The 18720-nt window shown below is 39.6% G+C and overlaps 1 protein-coding gene across 3 annotated transcripts in view; it reads right to left on the bottom strand.

Moving 5' to 3' along the window:
- The window catches only part of RHOBTB3 (Rho related BTB domain containing 3), a 56190-nt gene that overhangs the window by 36625 nt on the left and 845 nt on the right, over positions 1–18720 (bottom strand). For all 3 annotated transcript variants that reach the window (XM_060093170.1, XM_060093171.1, XM_060093172.1), the window contains exons 2-4: positions 18376–18601; positions 10255–10441; positions 783–937 (exon numbers count right to left, since the gene is read on the bottom strand). In XM_060093170.1, the coding sequence (XP_059949153.1) occupies positions 783–937; positions 10255–10441; positions 18376–18601 (568 nt within the window). The remainder of the gene's footprint in view (positions 1–782; positions 938–10254; positions 10442–18375; positions 18602–18720) is intronic.

The raw sequence follows: 18720 nt of genomic DNA, 5'->3' as shown, positions 1-18720 counted from the left end.
AAAGTGCTCCCGCTTAATGTAGGGTTTACTTTGGTTTAAGTCTCTTGTCAATGTTTACTAGATTTGTCTGTTGAAAGGAGTCACTCCTTAGAGGGTTGGAAAGAGAGTTCCAAAGTCAGTAGTACTTAAATGATACAACTCCACAGGTATTCTCCAAGGGCCATGCAGTCCTAGTGTCGTAGGGTAGGTGCTGTGGGCTAAGGTGGGCCTCAAAATGCCTGCAGGACCCAATGGATGCCTCTGCAACAGAGCAACAGATCCTGGCTCCCCACCACCTGTCCAACAAGAAGCCATCTGTACAAGTAGTTCCTCTGGATATTTTTTGAGCTACAGCAAAATCAGGAGTATATGAAACCTTGCCGAAGCACACATAGTGAAGAAAAATCATTCTTCTCAAGTAGTAGACAGAAATGAAGGAGAACTTTCAGGCCCTGCTGGTTCAGGTTGCCAGGCTCATCAAGCTGTGTAAAGATTACTAAATCTTTTCACTAAAGGTGACAAAATGTCAGTTGCTAAACAGACATCACGGGTTTGTGTAAAGTGTCATCAAGTGGAAAATTCAAAATATCGTATTAGACAACAGAAAATGTTTCATTTGGAGAGAGAAGTAAAATTAGAGTTTTACTCTGACAAAACCTTTTTTGTATTTGCTCCCGTTTTATTTCACAAGGTTAAAACTAATCCTGCTTTTAAAACTAAAGTTCTAATTGATGCTATGGAAAACAGCTAAAGAGCCAACCTGACAAATGACTCTAATTTATGTGACTGGAATTTCCACTTACCACTCCTCCAAAATATTTTCCTATGTAGAAGTCATCAAGGCTGTGTAGTTCCAGATAGGTGGCTCCTAGTTCTTTAGCAAGTTGGATCCCTTCCGTCGTACTGACACAGCTCCCTCTGTCTGAGGTACACAGTGGGCATGTGCAAGGTAACTCTTCTGAGAAAATGAATATGAGGAACAAAGACTTTTGAAATTAAACATGAAAAAATGTACCTAGACAACCTGGACATTAAACAGCAAATTAAGAGCTCATGCAAGAATCACAGTTCAGGGCCATTTAATATATCCACTATTCACTAGACTCTGAATAAGAAGTGTCAGTGATAACAGCAAGGTCCCTAAAATAAACAAGCTTTAAATGCAAGAAGAATGAATAGGACCTTAGAAAACAGAAGAATTTTTAAATAGGTGAATGACTATTACCAAGGCTATTATAGTAATTAGACCAATCAGACGGTAATGCCAGACCTGCTTCCTTTTATACAACCTTGACATCCTGAATATCAATACAAAATCAACAACCTGACTGCCCACAGAAACCATGGACTGGTGCTTTTTTTTTTTTTGTAATAAACTTTAAATATATTCACTAAGTTTGAATAGATCTTATACTTTTATTTTAATAGAATCCTCAACTTGACCTCAATCTCTACGGCTGCAAAATTGCCAGTCTTTGTAAATTTCATATGAAGTATGTTCTTATTCATCCAGACATTTCAATTATTGAACTCTAAAGCATTCAACTGCAGAGATCAATTTCAGTCACTTTTTATCTTCTGCTTCGAAATTAAAAAATTAGGGGCTTCCCTGGTGGCGCAGTGGTTGAGAGTCCGCTTGCCGATGCAGGGGACGTGGGTTCGTGCCCCGGTCCGGGAAGATCCCACATGCCGCGGAGTGGCTGGGCCCGTGAGCCAGGGCCGCTGAGCCTGCGCGTCCGGAGCCTGTGCTCCGCAACGGGAGAGGCCACAGCAATGAGAGGCCCGCGTACCGCAAAAAAAAAAATTAAAAATTAAAAACTGAAGGAATAAACAGTAATTACTCAAAATGTGAACTGTACCAAGAGTCATGGTTGTACCGTGTACAGATCTATGGCTGGGAAGGTTGTACATCAACCCACCTCTAAGGACACACCTTCATAACGCTAAAAATGTATGTTCAACTCCATATCCGTCAGCCAGCTTTGTTTTGTTTCATGAGATATGTCATTGTTCAAAAGGCAGCCAAGTCAAAAGGGGGTAAATCCGTTTCTAAAAGAGCATGTTGTTGTAGGCTGGCTTCCCTGAAAAGCAGACCCTGAGACGGAGACTGGTGTGCTGGAGGTTTACTGGGGGGTGATCTCGGGAACGTCTCTTCTCAAGGGTGCAGGAAGCAGGACTGGGCAAAGGAAGAATTTGAACTGCAATGCTATTGCAACAGAGACCTGAGCCATTCAACAGGGGCCTCTGGAGCTTTGATGGCCCTTTAGAGTGGTTCCCCATACAAAGCTGGGCCTTTGTATCCCTACATCAGCCAGTAATGAAAGGAGGGCTGCCCTGGGGAGGGAGCAAAACCTTGGGCAAGTGGCTTCTATCAGCACAGGGATAATGCCTGGAAAGGGACTCAGCTGTTCATCAGTGGCCTAAAGACTAGGTAACTGAGGGAGTAAGTACAGTGGTCCTGAAAGGGCATTTAGGCTACTCCCCGCCGCAGCATACACAACAAATATCCTACCAATGAACTGCATAGAGATGGAGGAAATGTATGTACACATGGTGTGCACACTAAGGATATTCAGTGCACGTGCATACTATACATGTAACATGCATGTGTGCACATACACATACGACTTAGATAATTTAGCTTCACTGAAAGCATTTTGAGCTCAGAAACCATGTATTCACATCCTCATTTTGCAGAGGAGGAAGCTGAAGCTCAGAGAGGTTAACTGACTTGTCCGACTCTCCTTGTGTGTTAGAGATGCGGAAACCATAAAACTGTTACTTGATAAAGAGTCATCAAAAGATAAGATAAAAATTTAGTTTGAGTAAAAAATTATTAATTCCAAAGATGTGGTGATTTAAAAATGAAGCTTGGTTTCTCTAAATTATACAACAAATCCTAATCTGAGTTCCTGCATTTACTTTTTCTAAGATCATTTTTGGTTCAGAACAAAGAGTTACCAACACAATTTAGCCTATCTTGAAAAATAACACATTGGTATTTCACATTCTTTACAAAGCCTTCATAAACAGTGCCTTTGATTTTCTGAAGACAGAGATCTTCTTATGACTACAAAGTTCTCCTTATGCTGATGGAATGGGGTGGGTAGGCAGATCATCTTATTAAACTTTATTTCTGGACAAAAATAATGTCAGTAGTGTTTTGAGTGAAAAATTAAGAGAGCATAATGTAAAATAATGGCTAGGAAATAAACTTGGTTTCCGGGAAAATCCAGCTAGTGTCAGGTTTAACCCAGCTGAGCGGGGTTTTCCATTGTGTGTAGCCACAAGCATCTTACCAACCTAGAAAGTGCCTCCTTATATCCAATCATTATATCTCCTCTATGTCACAGAAGACATTTTTTTTTGTTCACTTGCACCCAAAAGGAAAAATGCCTAGTCATTACATATTAGGTAGGAGAATCAATAAAACATTATGGATTAAATAAACCTACATTTAGCATTTCATCAGGAACAATGAGAAGACCCAATATAATCTTAAATTGTGATGCCTTCTTCAGGACTCACTCCTATGAGCCTACCTCAGAGTCCTAGAACTTCAGCATCAGTGTTATTCTTCTAGTTTACACTGTAGTCTCTTTTTTTCTTATATATTATCTTTCAAGGTGTTATCACAAAATGTCTATTTTTTTAAAAAGCAAACACAATGTAACTCTGGAATTAAAATGAATGGCATCTCTTTCAAAGCAATGGATTTGAGAACCTATAGGGTGATTCTTACAATCTTGCCAGTGCTTGAGATTCTTAGAAATCCTTTGAGGAATTCCAGCCTTGCAATGTACTAGGCACTGTCAGCGCTGCAAAAAGAAAAGACAGGATGCCCGCTTTCAGGAACTTAAGGCTATGAATACACCTTTGTCAAGTCTGGAGAAAACTTTCTACTCTAAAGATTGATTCAATATTTAGTAAAAGCCAAAAATTTATTCAGAGCCAAGTATTATGAAGACACACACACAGTCAAGCTTGTCAAAACACGTATAACAAAGGAAAGAGATGAGACTGATTGTGTTTGCCGAAGTTGTTCTTAAAGGCGCTGGAGAGAGGAGTTACCAGAACACCACAGACTGCAAGGGATTGGAGGAGGGAGGAGCGATACGTGTCCTTGAGTTGAAGAGGCAGATTTAGCTTTGTAATTACATCTTACAAGATCAATTCATTTCATCCTGTTCGTGAAAATGATCTTTTCACTTCTGTATATCATTCATAAAGCCATTCATTCACTCGCTGAACAAATGTTTTTTGAGCACCTACCACACCTCAAATAGCAGGGATATAAAGATACACAGATAAATGAAACTCATAGTCAACTGAGCCAAGACAGATACGACTGCAGACAATTATAAGTACTGGGGCTTGCTTGGTGGTGCAGTGGTTAAGACTCCGCCTGCCAATGCAGGGTACATGGGTTCGAGCCCTGGTCTGGGAAGATCCTACAAGCCGCAGAGCAACTAAGCCCATGCGCCACAACTACTGAGCCTGCGTTCTAGAGCCCACGAGCCGCAACTACTGAGCCCACACGCCACAACTACTGAAGCCCACGCACCTAGAGCCCGAGCTCTACAACAAGAGAAGCCACCACAATGCGAAGTCCGAGCACCACAACGAAGAGTAGCCCCCGCTCGCCACAACTAGAGCCCGCGTGCAGCAATGAAGACCCAACGCAGCAAAAAAAAAGTACTAAAATGAAGGTGTACAAAATCACCATAGGAACAGAGGAGAAGAAATTAACTCTGCCTGGGGGACTGTGAAAGGCTTCACAGAAGAGGGAATGATTTAAAGGGTAAGGATGAATTCGCTATGCAGATATGACAGGGGTTGTGCAGAGGGCCAGTCCACTCAGAGCATGACACAGTATAGCACATGCTGAGCCCTGAAGGTGAGAAAAAAGGGAAGACATTGCTTCCACTTTCAAGGGAGCAAGCTAAGCCCACACTGTAATCTCCTCTCCCTGCCAAATCACAGAAATCATGAAATAATGAGGGGGAGGGGGAAGAGGTAGGAAGGAAGCAAGGGATGGGGGAGGGAGAAAGAGAGAGGAGGAAGGGAGGTGTGCACATGCAGCAACACTCAAACATTAGGAGAGACTCTCATCAGCCCAGAAAGCAGGAACACCTGAGGGGCTGCAGGCAGTATGCACAGGACCACCAAAGAGGGATGCTGAGGCTTGGAGGACAGGTGGGACCTCATGCACTGCAGCAACATGTAAGTGCTCATTGCCTCACGAAGGGGATCGAGGAGGAGACCAAGGGCAACTAAGTGGCGGTTAGCTGGAGGACCCCAGCAGAAGTAGACAGGCCCATGGGTACTAGAGCAGGCCAAGCCTAAGATGAGCCTGGAACACCTGTGCCAGAAAGCAAGGAAGGACTCAAATTAATTGGAGAGAGCATGAAGAGGCTTCCTCTAGGCAAATTTGGGGTAACTGGAGTATCAGAAAGAATAATGAGAAGAATAGATTATAAAATATTGAATTTAAAAAACAAACCCACGGGGGCTTCCCTGGTGGCGCAGTGGTTGAGAGTCCATCTGCCGATGCAAGGGACATGGGTTCGTGCCCCAGTCTGGGAAGATCCCACATGCCGCGGAGCGGCTGGGCCCATGAGCCATGGCCACTGGAGCCTGCACGTCTGGAGCCTGTGCTCCGCAACGGGAGAGGCCACAACAGTGAGAGGTCCGCGTACCGCAAAAAAAAAAAAAAAAAATCAAACCATGAATCATAGTGACTCTTTTTTTTTTTTTTATAGTGACTCTTAAAGAAAGATGTGGGAGCAGAGAAAAGGCAAAGCCCTATTTACAGAAGAATGCCAACTAATAAGTGTAGAAGGAATGATAGGAAATCACTATTTTATAACCACAGTTATCACAACTGAAGGAATCATGCAAAATAATGGGCTTGGATTCTTTAAAAATGTCATGAAAGATACCCCCCCGCCCCAAAAAAGGCTGGGTGATTGGGAACTGTTCTGAATTAAAAGAGACCAGGGAGACTTGACAACTAAATGCAATGCATAGTTCTTAATTTCATCCTGGATTAAAAAAACAATAAAACCAGCTTTGGAATACGTGGGAAAATGTGAATATGGGTTATATTTTAAATAATAGTATAATAGGTAATAGTATATTTCTTGAGTGATGATTGCATTATGGTTAATAGGAAAATGGCTCTGTTCTTAGATGAGACATGCTTAATTAATCAGGATTGAAGAAATCCCATAATGTTTACAATTTACTCTTAAATGGTTCAAACAAACAAACAAAAAGTGTGTGTGTGTTGTGTGTGTGTGTGTTTGTATTTGTCATATCTGGAGTTCACTGTCCTATTCTTATCAAGTTTCTTAGATTTGAAATTTTGCATATAAAAGTTAGAAAAAAAAAGTTTCTAAAGATTTTAAAGAATTGAGTGCCATGATCTGACATATTCTAGAATGATTATTCTGAGAGGATTAATTTCAGAAAGAAGCCAAGCAGGAAAAGGAGACCAGAGGCTGATTTACCAGGAAGCCTAAGTTTCAAGGCCCTTCCTTGTGGGCTGTTTCCAAAGCCTTGAGAGAAACCTAGGCATTAGATTCTTTCACATGACGTATGCTTTTGTAAAATCTGCAAAATAATATATTCTAACTATGGCTGGTTAAGACATAAGTCTCTCTCCAGTCCAGCTCACTTCACCTTGCATCAGGCAGCTCTGGAGTAGCCACGGACATTTTTAGGATCCTGCTTAGGGGAATTTAAATTTAGGTTTAGCGAGATATTATTTGTGGTTTGTAGTCACTTCCTTGTAAGTGTTTGCGAGCTGTCTTGGTACATGAATGGCCTTCAGGAATGCTTCTTCCACCCACTGTGCAGACTGATTTGGCGTCATGACACAAAGAGGCAGAGCTGAAAGACAAACACAACAAAAACCGAAGTGCCCAGCATCACAAAGATGTGGAGAGTGAAGAAATACGCTGGAAGAAAAACTATCATTCTCTTCTCCTTATGGAAAATCTCAAAAAGCAGTTATCATGTGAAGAACTGCAAAGACTGTGAGCACAAAAAATATAAGAAAAGTTAAAGAAGTGTCAGGTTTTTTTTGTTTTTTAAATAATTTTATTTATTTATTTATTTTTGTCTGCATTGGGTCTTCACTGCTGTGTGTGGGCTTTCTCTAGCTGTGGCAAGCGGGGGCTACTCTTCATTGTGGTGCAAGGGCTTCTCATTGCCGTGGCTTCTCTTGTTGCAGAGCACGGGCTCTAGGTGCACAGGCTTCAGTAGTTGTGGCTTGTGGGCTCAGTAGCTGTGGCTCACGGGCTCTAGAGCACATGCTCAGTAGTTGTGGCCCACGGGCTTAGTTGCTCCACAGCATGTGGGATCTTCCCAGACCAGGGCTCAAATCCGTGTCCCCTGCATTGGCAGGTGGATGCTTAACCACTGTGACACCAGGGAGGCCCAGGTTTTTAAACAATAGAAACTTTTTTTAATGTCTGTGGCATCTGACAGCTTTTTCGGAGTTGTAATTTCTTGTGCTTTCTTTTCACATTCTAAATAAATATTCATTTGTATACATATATGTATCTGTAATTTTGCAGTTTTTTTTTCTTACAAAGGACCTCTAAAATTGTGTAAGTTTCAGATCCTGCAAATCTGGAACTGCCTCTTTAGACCAAAATGAAGGTCATTATGAGAGATAATTAAATGACTAGGAACTGAAATCCAGTGAAGATGATGAGAAAGCAATGAATTTTTTTTTTGAATTTTATTTATTTTTTATACAGCAGACACTTATTAGTTATCTATTTTATACATATTAGTGTTTATATGTCTAGGGGTATGATTCTTGGTTTGGGTCCAAGAAAGCAATGAATTTGAGGTTAATTTAAAATATAAAATCAGAGCTTCCCTGGTGGCGCAGTGGTTGAGAGTCCGCCTGCCGATGCAGGGGACACGGGTTCGTGCCCCGGTCCGGGAGGATCCCACATGCCGCGGAGCGGCTGGGCCCGTGAGCCATGGCCGCTGAGCCTGCGTGTCCGGAGCCTGTGCTCCGCAACGGGAGAGGCCACAACAGTGAGAGGCCCGCATACCACAAAAATAAAATAAAATAAAATATAAAATCAAAAGAGCTTCTTAGTCAACTGGATATGGGGAATAGGAACGAAAGTTGGGTTGGATGATTCTAGTTTGGGTGAATGGATAAGTTTGGCATCATTCACCAAGACAGGGAACTCAGTAGAAAGAGGAAGATGTCTGTGGAGACATGGGTCAGGAGAGAGACTGGAGCCAGAAAAACAGTCCGGGTCATCACCAGTGTCTATACAAGGGAAGCTAGGGCAACAGATTAGCAGGTCCATGGTCAGAGTAAACAGCAAGAAGAGGCGAAGCTAAAGGATGGGACCCTGGGCAACAACTACCGGATGTATTGATTTGGTATATGTGTATAAGGGAGGATGAGGGTGCCAGGAAAGAAGAAAGAGATTTAGAACAAACAGGAAAGAAAGAGTAGCTTTATTAAGTGGAGGGAGAGGTATATTTGAATAATTTCAAAGGGAGGATTGTTATTAAAATGTAAATTAACTTTGGCAATAGGCATATAACTGGCAGCCCTGAGCGAAAACAAACCCAGTGTAATTGTGAAAGTCAAAGTCAGACTGTAGTGGACTGAAGAATGAATGGGAAGTCAAGAAGTGCACTCAGGAAGTGTGGATGACTCGTTCAAGAATCATGACCAGCAATAAAAAGAAAGTTAGGGAAGTAGAGGGGACATACGGTCAAAGGGTCAGGCCTGCTTTATTCATATCTACTACTAATACTAAATACATACCTACCATATGACCCAACAATCCTACTCCTAGGAAACTACCTAAGCATCACTAAAAGGAGAATACATAAATAAATCATGGGGGACTTCCCTGGTGGCACAGTAGTTAAGAATCTGCCTGCCAATGCAAGGGACACGGGTTCAAGCCCTGGTCCAGGAAGATCCCACATGCCGTGGAGCAACTAACCCCGTGCACCACAACTACTGAGCCTGCGGTCTAGAGCTCACGAGTCACAAACTACTCAAGCCCTCATGCCACAACTACTGAAGCCCACGCACCTAGAGCCTGTGCTCCACAACAAGAGAAGCCACCGCAATGAGAAGCCCACGCACCACAACGAAGAGTAGCCCCCACCTGCCACAACTAGAGAAAGCCCACGCACAGCAACAAAGACCCAATGCAGCCAAAAATAAAAATTAATTAATTAATTTAAAAAAAGAAAGAAATCACGGCGTATTCATACAATGGAATAATACACAGCGATAAAAAGAATGTATTACAGATAAGTTCAGCATGGATGAATCTCAAAAGTATCACGCTAACAGAAATTAGGTCGACACAAGACACTACATACTATATAATTCCATCTGTATGAAGGTCAAGAATAGGTAAAACTAATCTATGTTGTTAGAAGTCAGAATAGCAATTATCTCTGGGGAGGGGTGTTATCAACTGGGAAGAGGCATGAGAGGCTTCTGGAGTGAGGCAAATGTTCTAGATCTTGAGATGTGTGATGGTTGCATAGCTGTATATATGTGCAAAAATGCATTAAACTGTGCTCTAAAATTAGTGAAGTCTAATGTCCTTTATTTTGCTATACTTCAATAAAAATGAAAAAATGAGTAAAAATGAAATTTTAAGACACACTTACTGAGGAAATAACCACTAAGAACTATAAAATACCACCAATTCAAAGTGGATTCTGAGCTGACCCTAAGATATCTGCCAATAGTATGCACAGAAGCAACCACTGAAATTGACTGAACCAAATTAACCCATCAGCTACGGAGTCAACAATCCTCTCTCTTAGGAGGTGTTGTCAGTGTATTCAGCTCTCTTTGCTACCTACCTAAAAACGCTGTTCCCAATCCCACATCCTTATGTGAACAATCTATCGTTCCCAACTGAACAGTCCCTTAGATTGTCAAAAAGAGTTTTCCAGGGCTCAGTGTCAGCCTAATACCTCTCCTATATCAAAAAGAACACAATTACTGATTTGCTTCACTTCTACAGAACAGCAGTTTAAAAGACAAACTTGTACCCATCAGAATCACAGCAGTAGTTTGTGATACTTTCCTTTGATGTCCCATTATCATATCCAATGATGAAGAGATAATAGTTGGCATTTAAACCCACAGTCATTTTGCTTTCAAAAAAAAATTGTACTAATCACTAATAAGCTTAATGCTATTCAAAATTAATATGGTACCTGCACTCTCATATAAAAGAAAAATTAAACACTTACCATTTTGTCTTGTACCAACAGCAGCAATGATTACTGGAACTGAATTTAATGCTCTTTTTATCACTGGAATATAATTATCCTTCACTTCGTGAAATGAAAACTTGTCATTTACGTTGTATTTGATCACAATGATGTCAGCACCTCCAATTAGATTTCGAGAGGTATACCAATCACTGTCAAAAATGTCCTAAACCAAAATGTAAAGAGCAATCTTTAGTCTGCTTATCTTCAAATCCATCATGAAATAAACTGTAACATATTAGTTTAACTTTTTTACTATATTTTAATTTTTGGAATTCATTTTTAAGATTTATTTTTTAAAAAAGTAACTACGTGAAATTTAAAACATTTGAAGTCTATCGAGTCTTTAAATTTTTTAATTTATTCATTTAGCCTGGACAACTATGTAGTGGTAAAATAGAAGCTAGAGAATTCCTGAGACTCTGATGGAATAAGCAACCTCTTTCAACACCTGTACTTAAAATTAAACACTTTGTTTTAAAATTATTCCATAAAACATCAGCCAGACTCATCAAGAAAAAAAGGGAGAAGACTCAAATCAATAGAATTAGAAATGAAAAAGTAACAACTGACACTGCAGAAATACAAAGGATCATGAAAGATTACTACAAGCAGCTATATGCCAATAAAATGGACACCTGGAAGAAATGGACAAATTCTTAGAAAAGCACAACCTTCCAAAACTGAACCAGGAAGAAATAGAAAATATAAACAGGCCAATCACAAGCACTGAAATTGAGACTGTGATTAAAAATCTTCCAATAAACAAAAGCCCAGGACCAGATGGCTTCACAGGCGAATTCTATCAAACATTAAGAGAACAGCTAACACCTATCCTTCTCAAACTCTTCCAAAATATAGCAGAGGGAAGAACACTCCCAAACTCATTCTACGAGGCCACCATCACCCTGATACCAAAACCAGACAAAGATGTCACAAAAAAGGAAAACTACAGGGCAATATCACTGATGAACATAGGTGCAAAAATCCTCAACAAAATACTAGCAAACAGAATCCAACAGCACATTAAAAGGATCATACACCATGATCAAGTGGGGTTTATCCAAGGAATGCAAGGATTCTTCAATATACGCAAATCAATCAATGTTATAAACCATATTAACAAATTAAAGGATAAAAACCATATGATCATCTCAATAGATGCAGAAAAAGCTTTTGACAAAATTCAACACCCAGTTATGATAAAAACCCTCCAGAAAGCAGGCATAGAGGGAACTTACCTCAACATAATACAGGCCATATGTGACAAATCCACAGCCAACATCGTTCTCAGAGGTGAAAAACTGAAACCATTTCCTCTAAGATCAGGAACAAGACAAGGTTGCCCACTCTCACCACTATTATTCAACATAGTTTTGGAAGTTTTAGCCACAGCAATCAGAGAAGAAAAGAAATAAAAGGAATCCATATCGGAAAAGAAGAAGTAAAGCTGTCATGATACTATACGTAGAGAATCCCAAAGATGCTACCAGAAAACTACTAGAGCTAATCAATGAATTTGGTAAAGCAGCAGGATATAAAACTAATGCACAGAAATCTCTTGCATTCCTATACACTAATGATGAAAAATCTGAAAGAGAAATTAAGGAAACACTCCCATTTACCATTGCAACAAAAAGAATAAAATACCTAGGAAAAAACCTACCTAAGGAGACAAAAGACCTGTATGCAGAAAACTATAAGACACTGATGAAAGAAATTAAAGATGATACAAACAGATCAAGAGATATACCATGTTCTTGGATTGGAAGAATCAACACTGTGAAAATGACTATACTACCCAAAGCAATCTACAGATTCAGTGAAATCCCTATCGGGCTTCCCTGGTGGCGCAGTGGTTGAGAGTCCGCCTGCCGATGCAAGGGACATGGGTTCGTGCCCTGGCCCGGGAAGATCCCACATGCCGTGGAGCGGCTAGGCCTGTGAGCCATGGCTGCTGAGTCTGCGCGTCCGGAGCCTGTGCTCCGCAAAGGGAGAGGCCACAACAGTGAGAGGCCCGCGTACCACAAAAAAAAAAAAAAAAAAATCCCTATCAAACTACCAAAGTCATTTTTCACAGAACTAGAACAAAAAATTACACGATTGTATGGAAACACAAAAGACTCCAAATAGCCAAAGCAATCTTGAGAAAGAAAAATGGAGCTGGAGGAATCAGGCTCCCGGGCTTCAGACTATACTACAAAGCTACATAATCAAGACAGTGTGGTACTGGCACAAAAACAGAAATATAGATCAATGGAACAGGATAGAAAGCCCAGAGATAAACCCACGCACATATGGTCACCTTATTTTTGATAAAGGAGGAAAGAATATACAATGAAGAAAAGACAGCCTCTTCAATAAGTGGTGCTGGGAAAACTGGACAGCTACATGTAAAAGAATGAAATTAGAACATTCCCTAACATCATACACAAAAATAAACTTAAAATGGATTAAAAACCTAAATGTAAGGCCAGACACTATAAAACTCTTAGAGGAAAACATAGGCAGAACACTCTATGACATAAATCACAACAAGATCCTTTCTGACCCACCTCCTAGAGAAATGGAAATAAAAACAAAAATAAACAAATGGGACCTCATGAAACTTAAAAGCTTTTGCACAGCAAAGGAAAACATACACAAAATGAAAAGATAATCCTCAGAATGGGAGAAAATATTTGCAAATAAAGCAACTGACAAAGGATAAAAAAATCTCCAAAATTTACAAGCAGCTCAATATCAAAAAAACAAACAACCCAATCAAAAATGGGCCGAAGACCTAAATAGACATTTCTCCAAAGAAGATATAGAGATTGCCAACAAACACATGAAAGAATGCTCAACATCACTAATCATTAGAGAAATGCAAGTCAAAAATACAATGAGGTATCACCTCACACCAGTCAGAATGGCCATCGTCAAAAAATCTACCAACAATAAATGCTGGAGAGGGTGTGGAGAAAAGGGAACCCTCTTGCACTGTTGGTGGGAATGTAAATTGATACAGCCACTATGGAGAACAGTATGGAAGTTCCTTAAAAAACTACAAATAGAACTACCATACGACCCAGCAATCCCACTACTGGGCATATACCTGAGAAAACCATAATTCAAAAATAGTCATGTATCACAATGTTCATCGCAGAGCTATTTACAATAGCCAGGACATGGAAGCAACCTAAGTGTCCATCAACGGATGAATGGATAAAGAAGATGTGGCACAGATATACAATGGACTATTACTCAGCCATGAAAGGAAACGAAATTGAGCTATCTGTAGTGAGGTGGATGGACCTAGAGTCTGTCATACAGAGTGAAGTAAGTCAGAAAGAGAAAAACAAATACTGTATGCTAACACATATATATGGAATCTAAAAAAAAGAAAAGAAGAACCTAGGGGCAGGACAGGAATAAAGACACAGACGTAGAGAATGGACATGACATGGGGAGGGGGAAGAGTAAGCTGGGATGAAGTGAGAGAGTAGCATTGACATATATACACTACCAAATGTAAAACAGGTAGCTAATGGGTAGCAGCCGCATAGCACAGGGAGATCAGCTCGGTGCTTTGTGACCACCTAGAGGGGTGGGACAGGGAGGGTAGGAGGGATATGCAAGAGGGAGGAGATATGGGGATATATGTATATGTATAGCTGATTCACTTTGTTATAAAGCAGAAACTAACACACCATTGTAAAGCAATTATACTCAATAAAGACGTTAAAAAAAATAACAATCCACTAGGACTAAGTACAAAAAATCAGAATGCTAGATTTATGCACATGAATTAAAACATAAATAAAATACCATATACAATAAAATAAAATAAAATTATGCCATAGCTTTATCACCTAATAGTTTCAAAAATTAACACTATGCATTAGATGCAAGAGCATCAATGTGAGTAAGGAAACTTCAGAGGATTTTCTGTGACCCAGTTAGATAACGCAGGATTGTTCAGTGATTTAGATTGTATTGATAATACCCTGTGAATTCTGTAGAGTTCCATATATTGTATCCATATCTCAAAATTCATATATATTTTTCAACTTTATCCATTCTTTGGACAGTACTGCATATATATAGTGTGCATGTGAGGGGAACAAGGGGGGTGGAGGTGTATGCCTCCACAAAAAGATAGTGTGTATTATAAGATGATGTTAACATGGTAGGGAATATATGTGCAATTCATGTATTTTGTTCATATCAATTAAAAATTCAGGATAAACCTTTCCAGTTTTGAAATGTTTACTTTTGGACTACAGTTAATAATATTTATATTTAGAATTAGGGCCAAAAGTAATTTATTATGGACCCTCCTCCTTAAAACTTTACACCTTGGTATTTTAAAAATAATTTTTCAAAGTTACTGTGTGAATAGTGGTATAAGAAAAATATCATTATGTACCTTAATACCATTGCTAAATATGCATAAGTGGCTTCCTTCTCACATTCTGGTTAACTATTAATCATTATTTGTCCTTTCATGTGGCCTTTGGTATGTATTCCTAGGATGTAATAAAGCTAGATTAAGAAAACAGACAGCTAGATATGGCTAACAAGTCCAAAAACTGTTGGGCTATGAAAGTCTGCACTTTGAAATATGAGTCCAAACCAGGGTTTGAATCAATCAGTTGTGACAGAGCTTTTATCCTGTTAGAAAATTCTGGAGATGTGTCACAGCAATGCCCTTTTGCAGGGAGCTTCTTCTCACCAGTACACCGCCATGCCCCAGCAAAGCCTCTCCCAATTCCCTACACCCTCACAACCTGCCCATTTCCTACAAGTATACTCTGCATAACAAGAATTGCAGAATTTTTAGATATGAATACTTTACTGAGAGTGGGGTGGACAGAGCCTTTTTAGAGGAAGATTTAAAAACCAAAAAAAAAAAAAAAGGCAAATTATGGGGATATAAACAGCAAAGGCAAAAATCTTGAACTTAGTGGAGGATGTAAGAGGAGGGAGAAGTGAATTGGGACACAGATCAAGAAAATGTGAAAGTTTCCCAGCAGAGCTCTATGCTAATTTCCAAATCCCAAACCACAAAACCCATTCAGTTCCAGCTGTATCTGTTACAGTATTCAAGCTCAAAGTATATAAGTACAACAGGGTATATAAATACAATAAAGAAAGAGGACAAAGTCAGATGAATGGGATGAACAAACTAAACTTAAGAGGGACCAATATCAAGCAGCCATTTAACTCTGAGAGAACAAATCAAAAGTAACTGCTCTCTGCATTCCAAATAGTTCAAAATTCCAGAGTTACTGGAGACGTGTAGAAAGAAAAAGGAGACATTTAAGGGAAAATGTCACGAGGAAATGGGTTTTGGCTTCATTAACTCTGTGGTACTGAGGATATAAATCTATAAATAATTTTATTTTTAATACAAATCAGAGCTTCAAACCCTGCCCAAGAAAAGTGTGCATATATTATCTCATTGCTTTTTATGGAATATTTTTGGTAAACAGGAAAAGATCTAGAAATGAAATAATAATATAACAAAAAAGGGTGGGTTTGAGAGACATACTAAACAATAAGCTACATATAATGAATTTGAAGCACATTTATTTAAAAAGTGCCAAGTACATATGGCAAAGATCCAGAGTGAGGCTGCGAATATACAGAAGAAAACTAGAGAAGAGAAGCACAACTATCTCACTCTAACTCCAAGAAAACAATACCACATTTCTTCTCAAACTGTCTCAAAGAGAAAATGCTCCACTGGTTTCTAGAAATATGAAGGAAATCAAATTCTCCCACCCCTTGTAAATCAGTTCCAGGATTTCCTCTAGGCAGTTATGCAACACGAGGCTTGGAGCCACATTTGGGGAATGGAACTCATCTTTTGAAAAATAATCTTAATTTTTACAGCAAAACAACAATTTTATTCTATTTGGTTGTGAGGCTGCAATACAGCATCTACTAAGTACTAACACGGCTGCCTCTATGTACTTTATTTGTGTGGAGATCTTGAATGATGTGTGGGAAAACTTTACTTTTGCTTCATTTAAGCAATACACGGATATACTAAAGTTGTGATAAACACTTTACTATTATCGTAGCTACTGCTTATTGATTACTTACTACATGCCCGTCTGGATGCTAAGAACTTTACACATACTAACTCATTTATTCTTCAGCACAGCTCTGGGAGGCAGGGATTATTATGTTTATTTTACACACAGAGAAAATAACGCTAAGAGAGGATGAGTGACTTTACCCAGGAACACAGCCACTAACTCGCAAAGTGAGGATCTGAAATCAGGTCCTTTTCATACCAAAACCTGTGCTCTATCTGCTCTGCTATGTTTAATATTCTGATTCAGTACATGTCAAATACCAGCTGATGAATACAATCAACTTTCATATCTCTGACGGGCTTTTACTTACCACCAAGAGAAGAAAAGCACCTTATAAAGAGTAGCTCTACAAATGTATTCTACTATGTCTGAAGACCACTATAACCCAGAAAAGTGTGCCTGGTTACAAACTCAATGTCTTAAAAAAGGCCAGAGTCTAACCAGACAGAAGGTGATTAGCATAATAAAACATAACAATAAACTTAAGACCAAAAAAATCCAGACTGTGAAGGCTTATTTCAATCGATTTGGAAGATTTCATTTACTACAATCCATGGGATCACAAGTATTTGCTTTTGCTAAACTAACAACATAAAAAGGAAAGAGTTCACTGCTCAAAGAAAAAGCAGGAAAGGTTATCCTAACATCCTAATTCAGCTTATTTTATTTTCCCTACATTTATTTACTCTATTCACTCAACCTTTGTTCAACTGAGTGTAGAACCAATTAGTTTTTAGACTGTAAGATTTTTCACAATGAAATGACCAAAGTAAAAGAAGGGTTTCATTTGCTTGCATGGACTCCAGCCAGTAAGTTCTCTACCAATGCTTCCTATGATCAGCATCATCACTATCATAATTAGGAATTTAATAGCATCCCTGTTATTGAAAAAGCCCATTTTTCATTTATTTTAGCCTATTAAATTTACTTTAGCTGAAAATTTATTTGGGCAAGTGATCTTTTCTTTCAGTAATATGGAAATTTGTATAAGAAATGTTTTTACGTACATTCTATACATTTCTTTGGAAAGGTGTATTAGTTCCCTATAGTCCCTAATTCGGTTTTCTTAAAGTGCAGTTTAAATGTAAATCTCACATAATGATATCTGTATTTTTTTTAGACATTAAACTTTCTTCTGTTATAAAATATAATACTTAGCTGCAATATAACTTTTATACTAGTAAAGAATCAGAAACTTTCAAGTAAGATTACATGAAAACATTCAAAACATGATGCTATTGTGTACTGAAAACATTTATACATGTCAGAGAGTAGATTTCTTCTTTTATCACTCAAGAATTAGACTAGCATTTATCAACTTCATTACGATTTCTTTTAATTATAGCAAATTTTAAAGCTTTTTCAAGTCCCAAAACAGTATTAGCAATATTTCTGATTTACAGGTCACTAAAAAGAAATGGCTAAATATATCAAGAATATCTGCATTATTAAAATTAAAAACACTAATTAAATTTTTTCAAAGGTGGATAGTGCTATAAAAGAATCGTTTAAAATTAATTCTCAGTCCCTGTCTTTCCCGCCCCCTTTCCAGGGGTCTTATTTCTGAGCTGCCCCAGTGAAATGTATTTTTGCTGTGTTGAGCTTTCAGAGATCTTTATTTTTGGAACACTAATATTTTATATCACCCACAGGGTAGGCATGAAAAAACATTGCTGTCTGCTGGTGAAACTTAGTGACCTCGTCCCTTGGGGTTGGTACATTCAGTCAGCTGTCTACCAAGAGACAACCCAGAGTCGTGAAGTGTACGCGTTAAGTGCTTCACATTCCCACTGGGGCTTTTTCCCTTCTAAGAGTGTTCTCTGACTAGGCTGGCCCCTGCCCAATGAAACGAAGGACCAAAGATTTCCCCCAAATGTTTAAAAACTCTCCCCAGGTGACCCGGACGTCCACATTCATGAAAGGGGAAAAGGGGGGAGGAGAAAAAAAAAAAGACAAAGAAAGAAAAGGAAAGCTCCATCAGCTTCTGCAAAGAGCAGCTGCGGGCCCTTACCCAGACGGGACAGTCGTGGACCACTAGCTTGACATTCCCAAACGCGCTGGCCTGATACTCGGTGAACACGGGACGCGCGACCGTACTGGTCGCGTTCAGCAACAAGCTGCTTTCGTCCCCTGAGACCAGCGGGCTTCTCCCCAGGTAAGTGCGGATGAGCCCCGACGGCCGATTGTCCTGGTGAAACGCGTCCCCCTCGTTCCCCAGCGCCACGATGTGAATGGACCTACACGGCAGAGACGGGGGCGAGGGGGAGAAAAGGCGCGTGGTCAGCGCGAGGCTCCCTTTCATCCCAACAGGAAGTGCGGGGGGCAGCGCGCGGCGGGGATGGGCACGAGCCCCTTA

Source organism: Mesoplodon densirostris, chromosome 3, assembly GCF_025265405.1.
Source record: "Mesoplodon densirostris isolate mMesDen1 chromosome 3, mMesDen1 primary haplotype, whole genome shotgun sequence".
In the NCBI taxonomy this organism is placed as follows: domain Eukaryota; kingdom Metazoa; phylum Chordata; class Mammalia; order Artiodactyla; family Ziphiidae; genus Mesoplodon; species Mesoplodon densirostris.
Note: the sequence above shows the minus strand (reverse complement) of the source record. Positions and strands in the feature narration are given on the sequence as shown.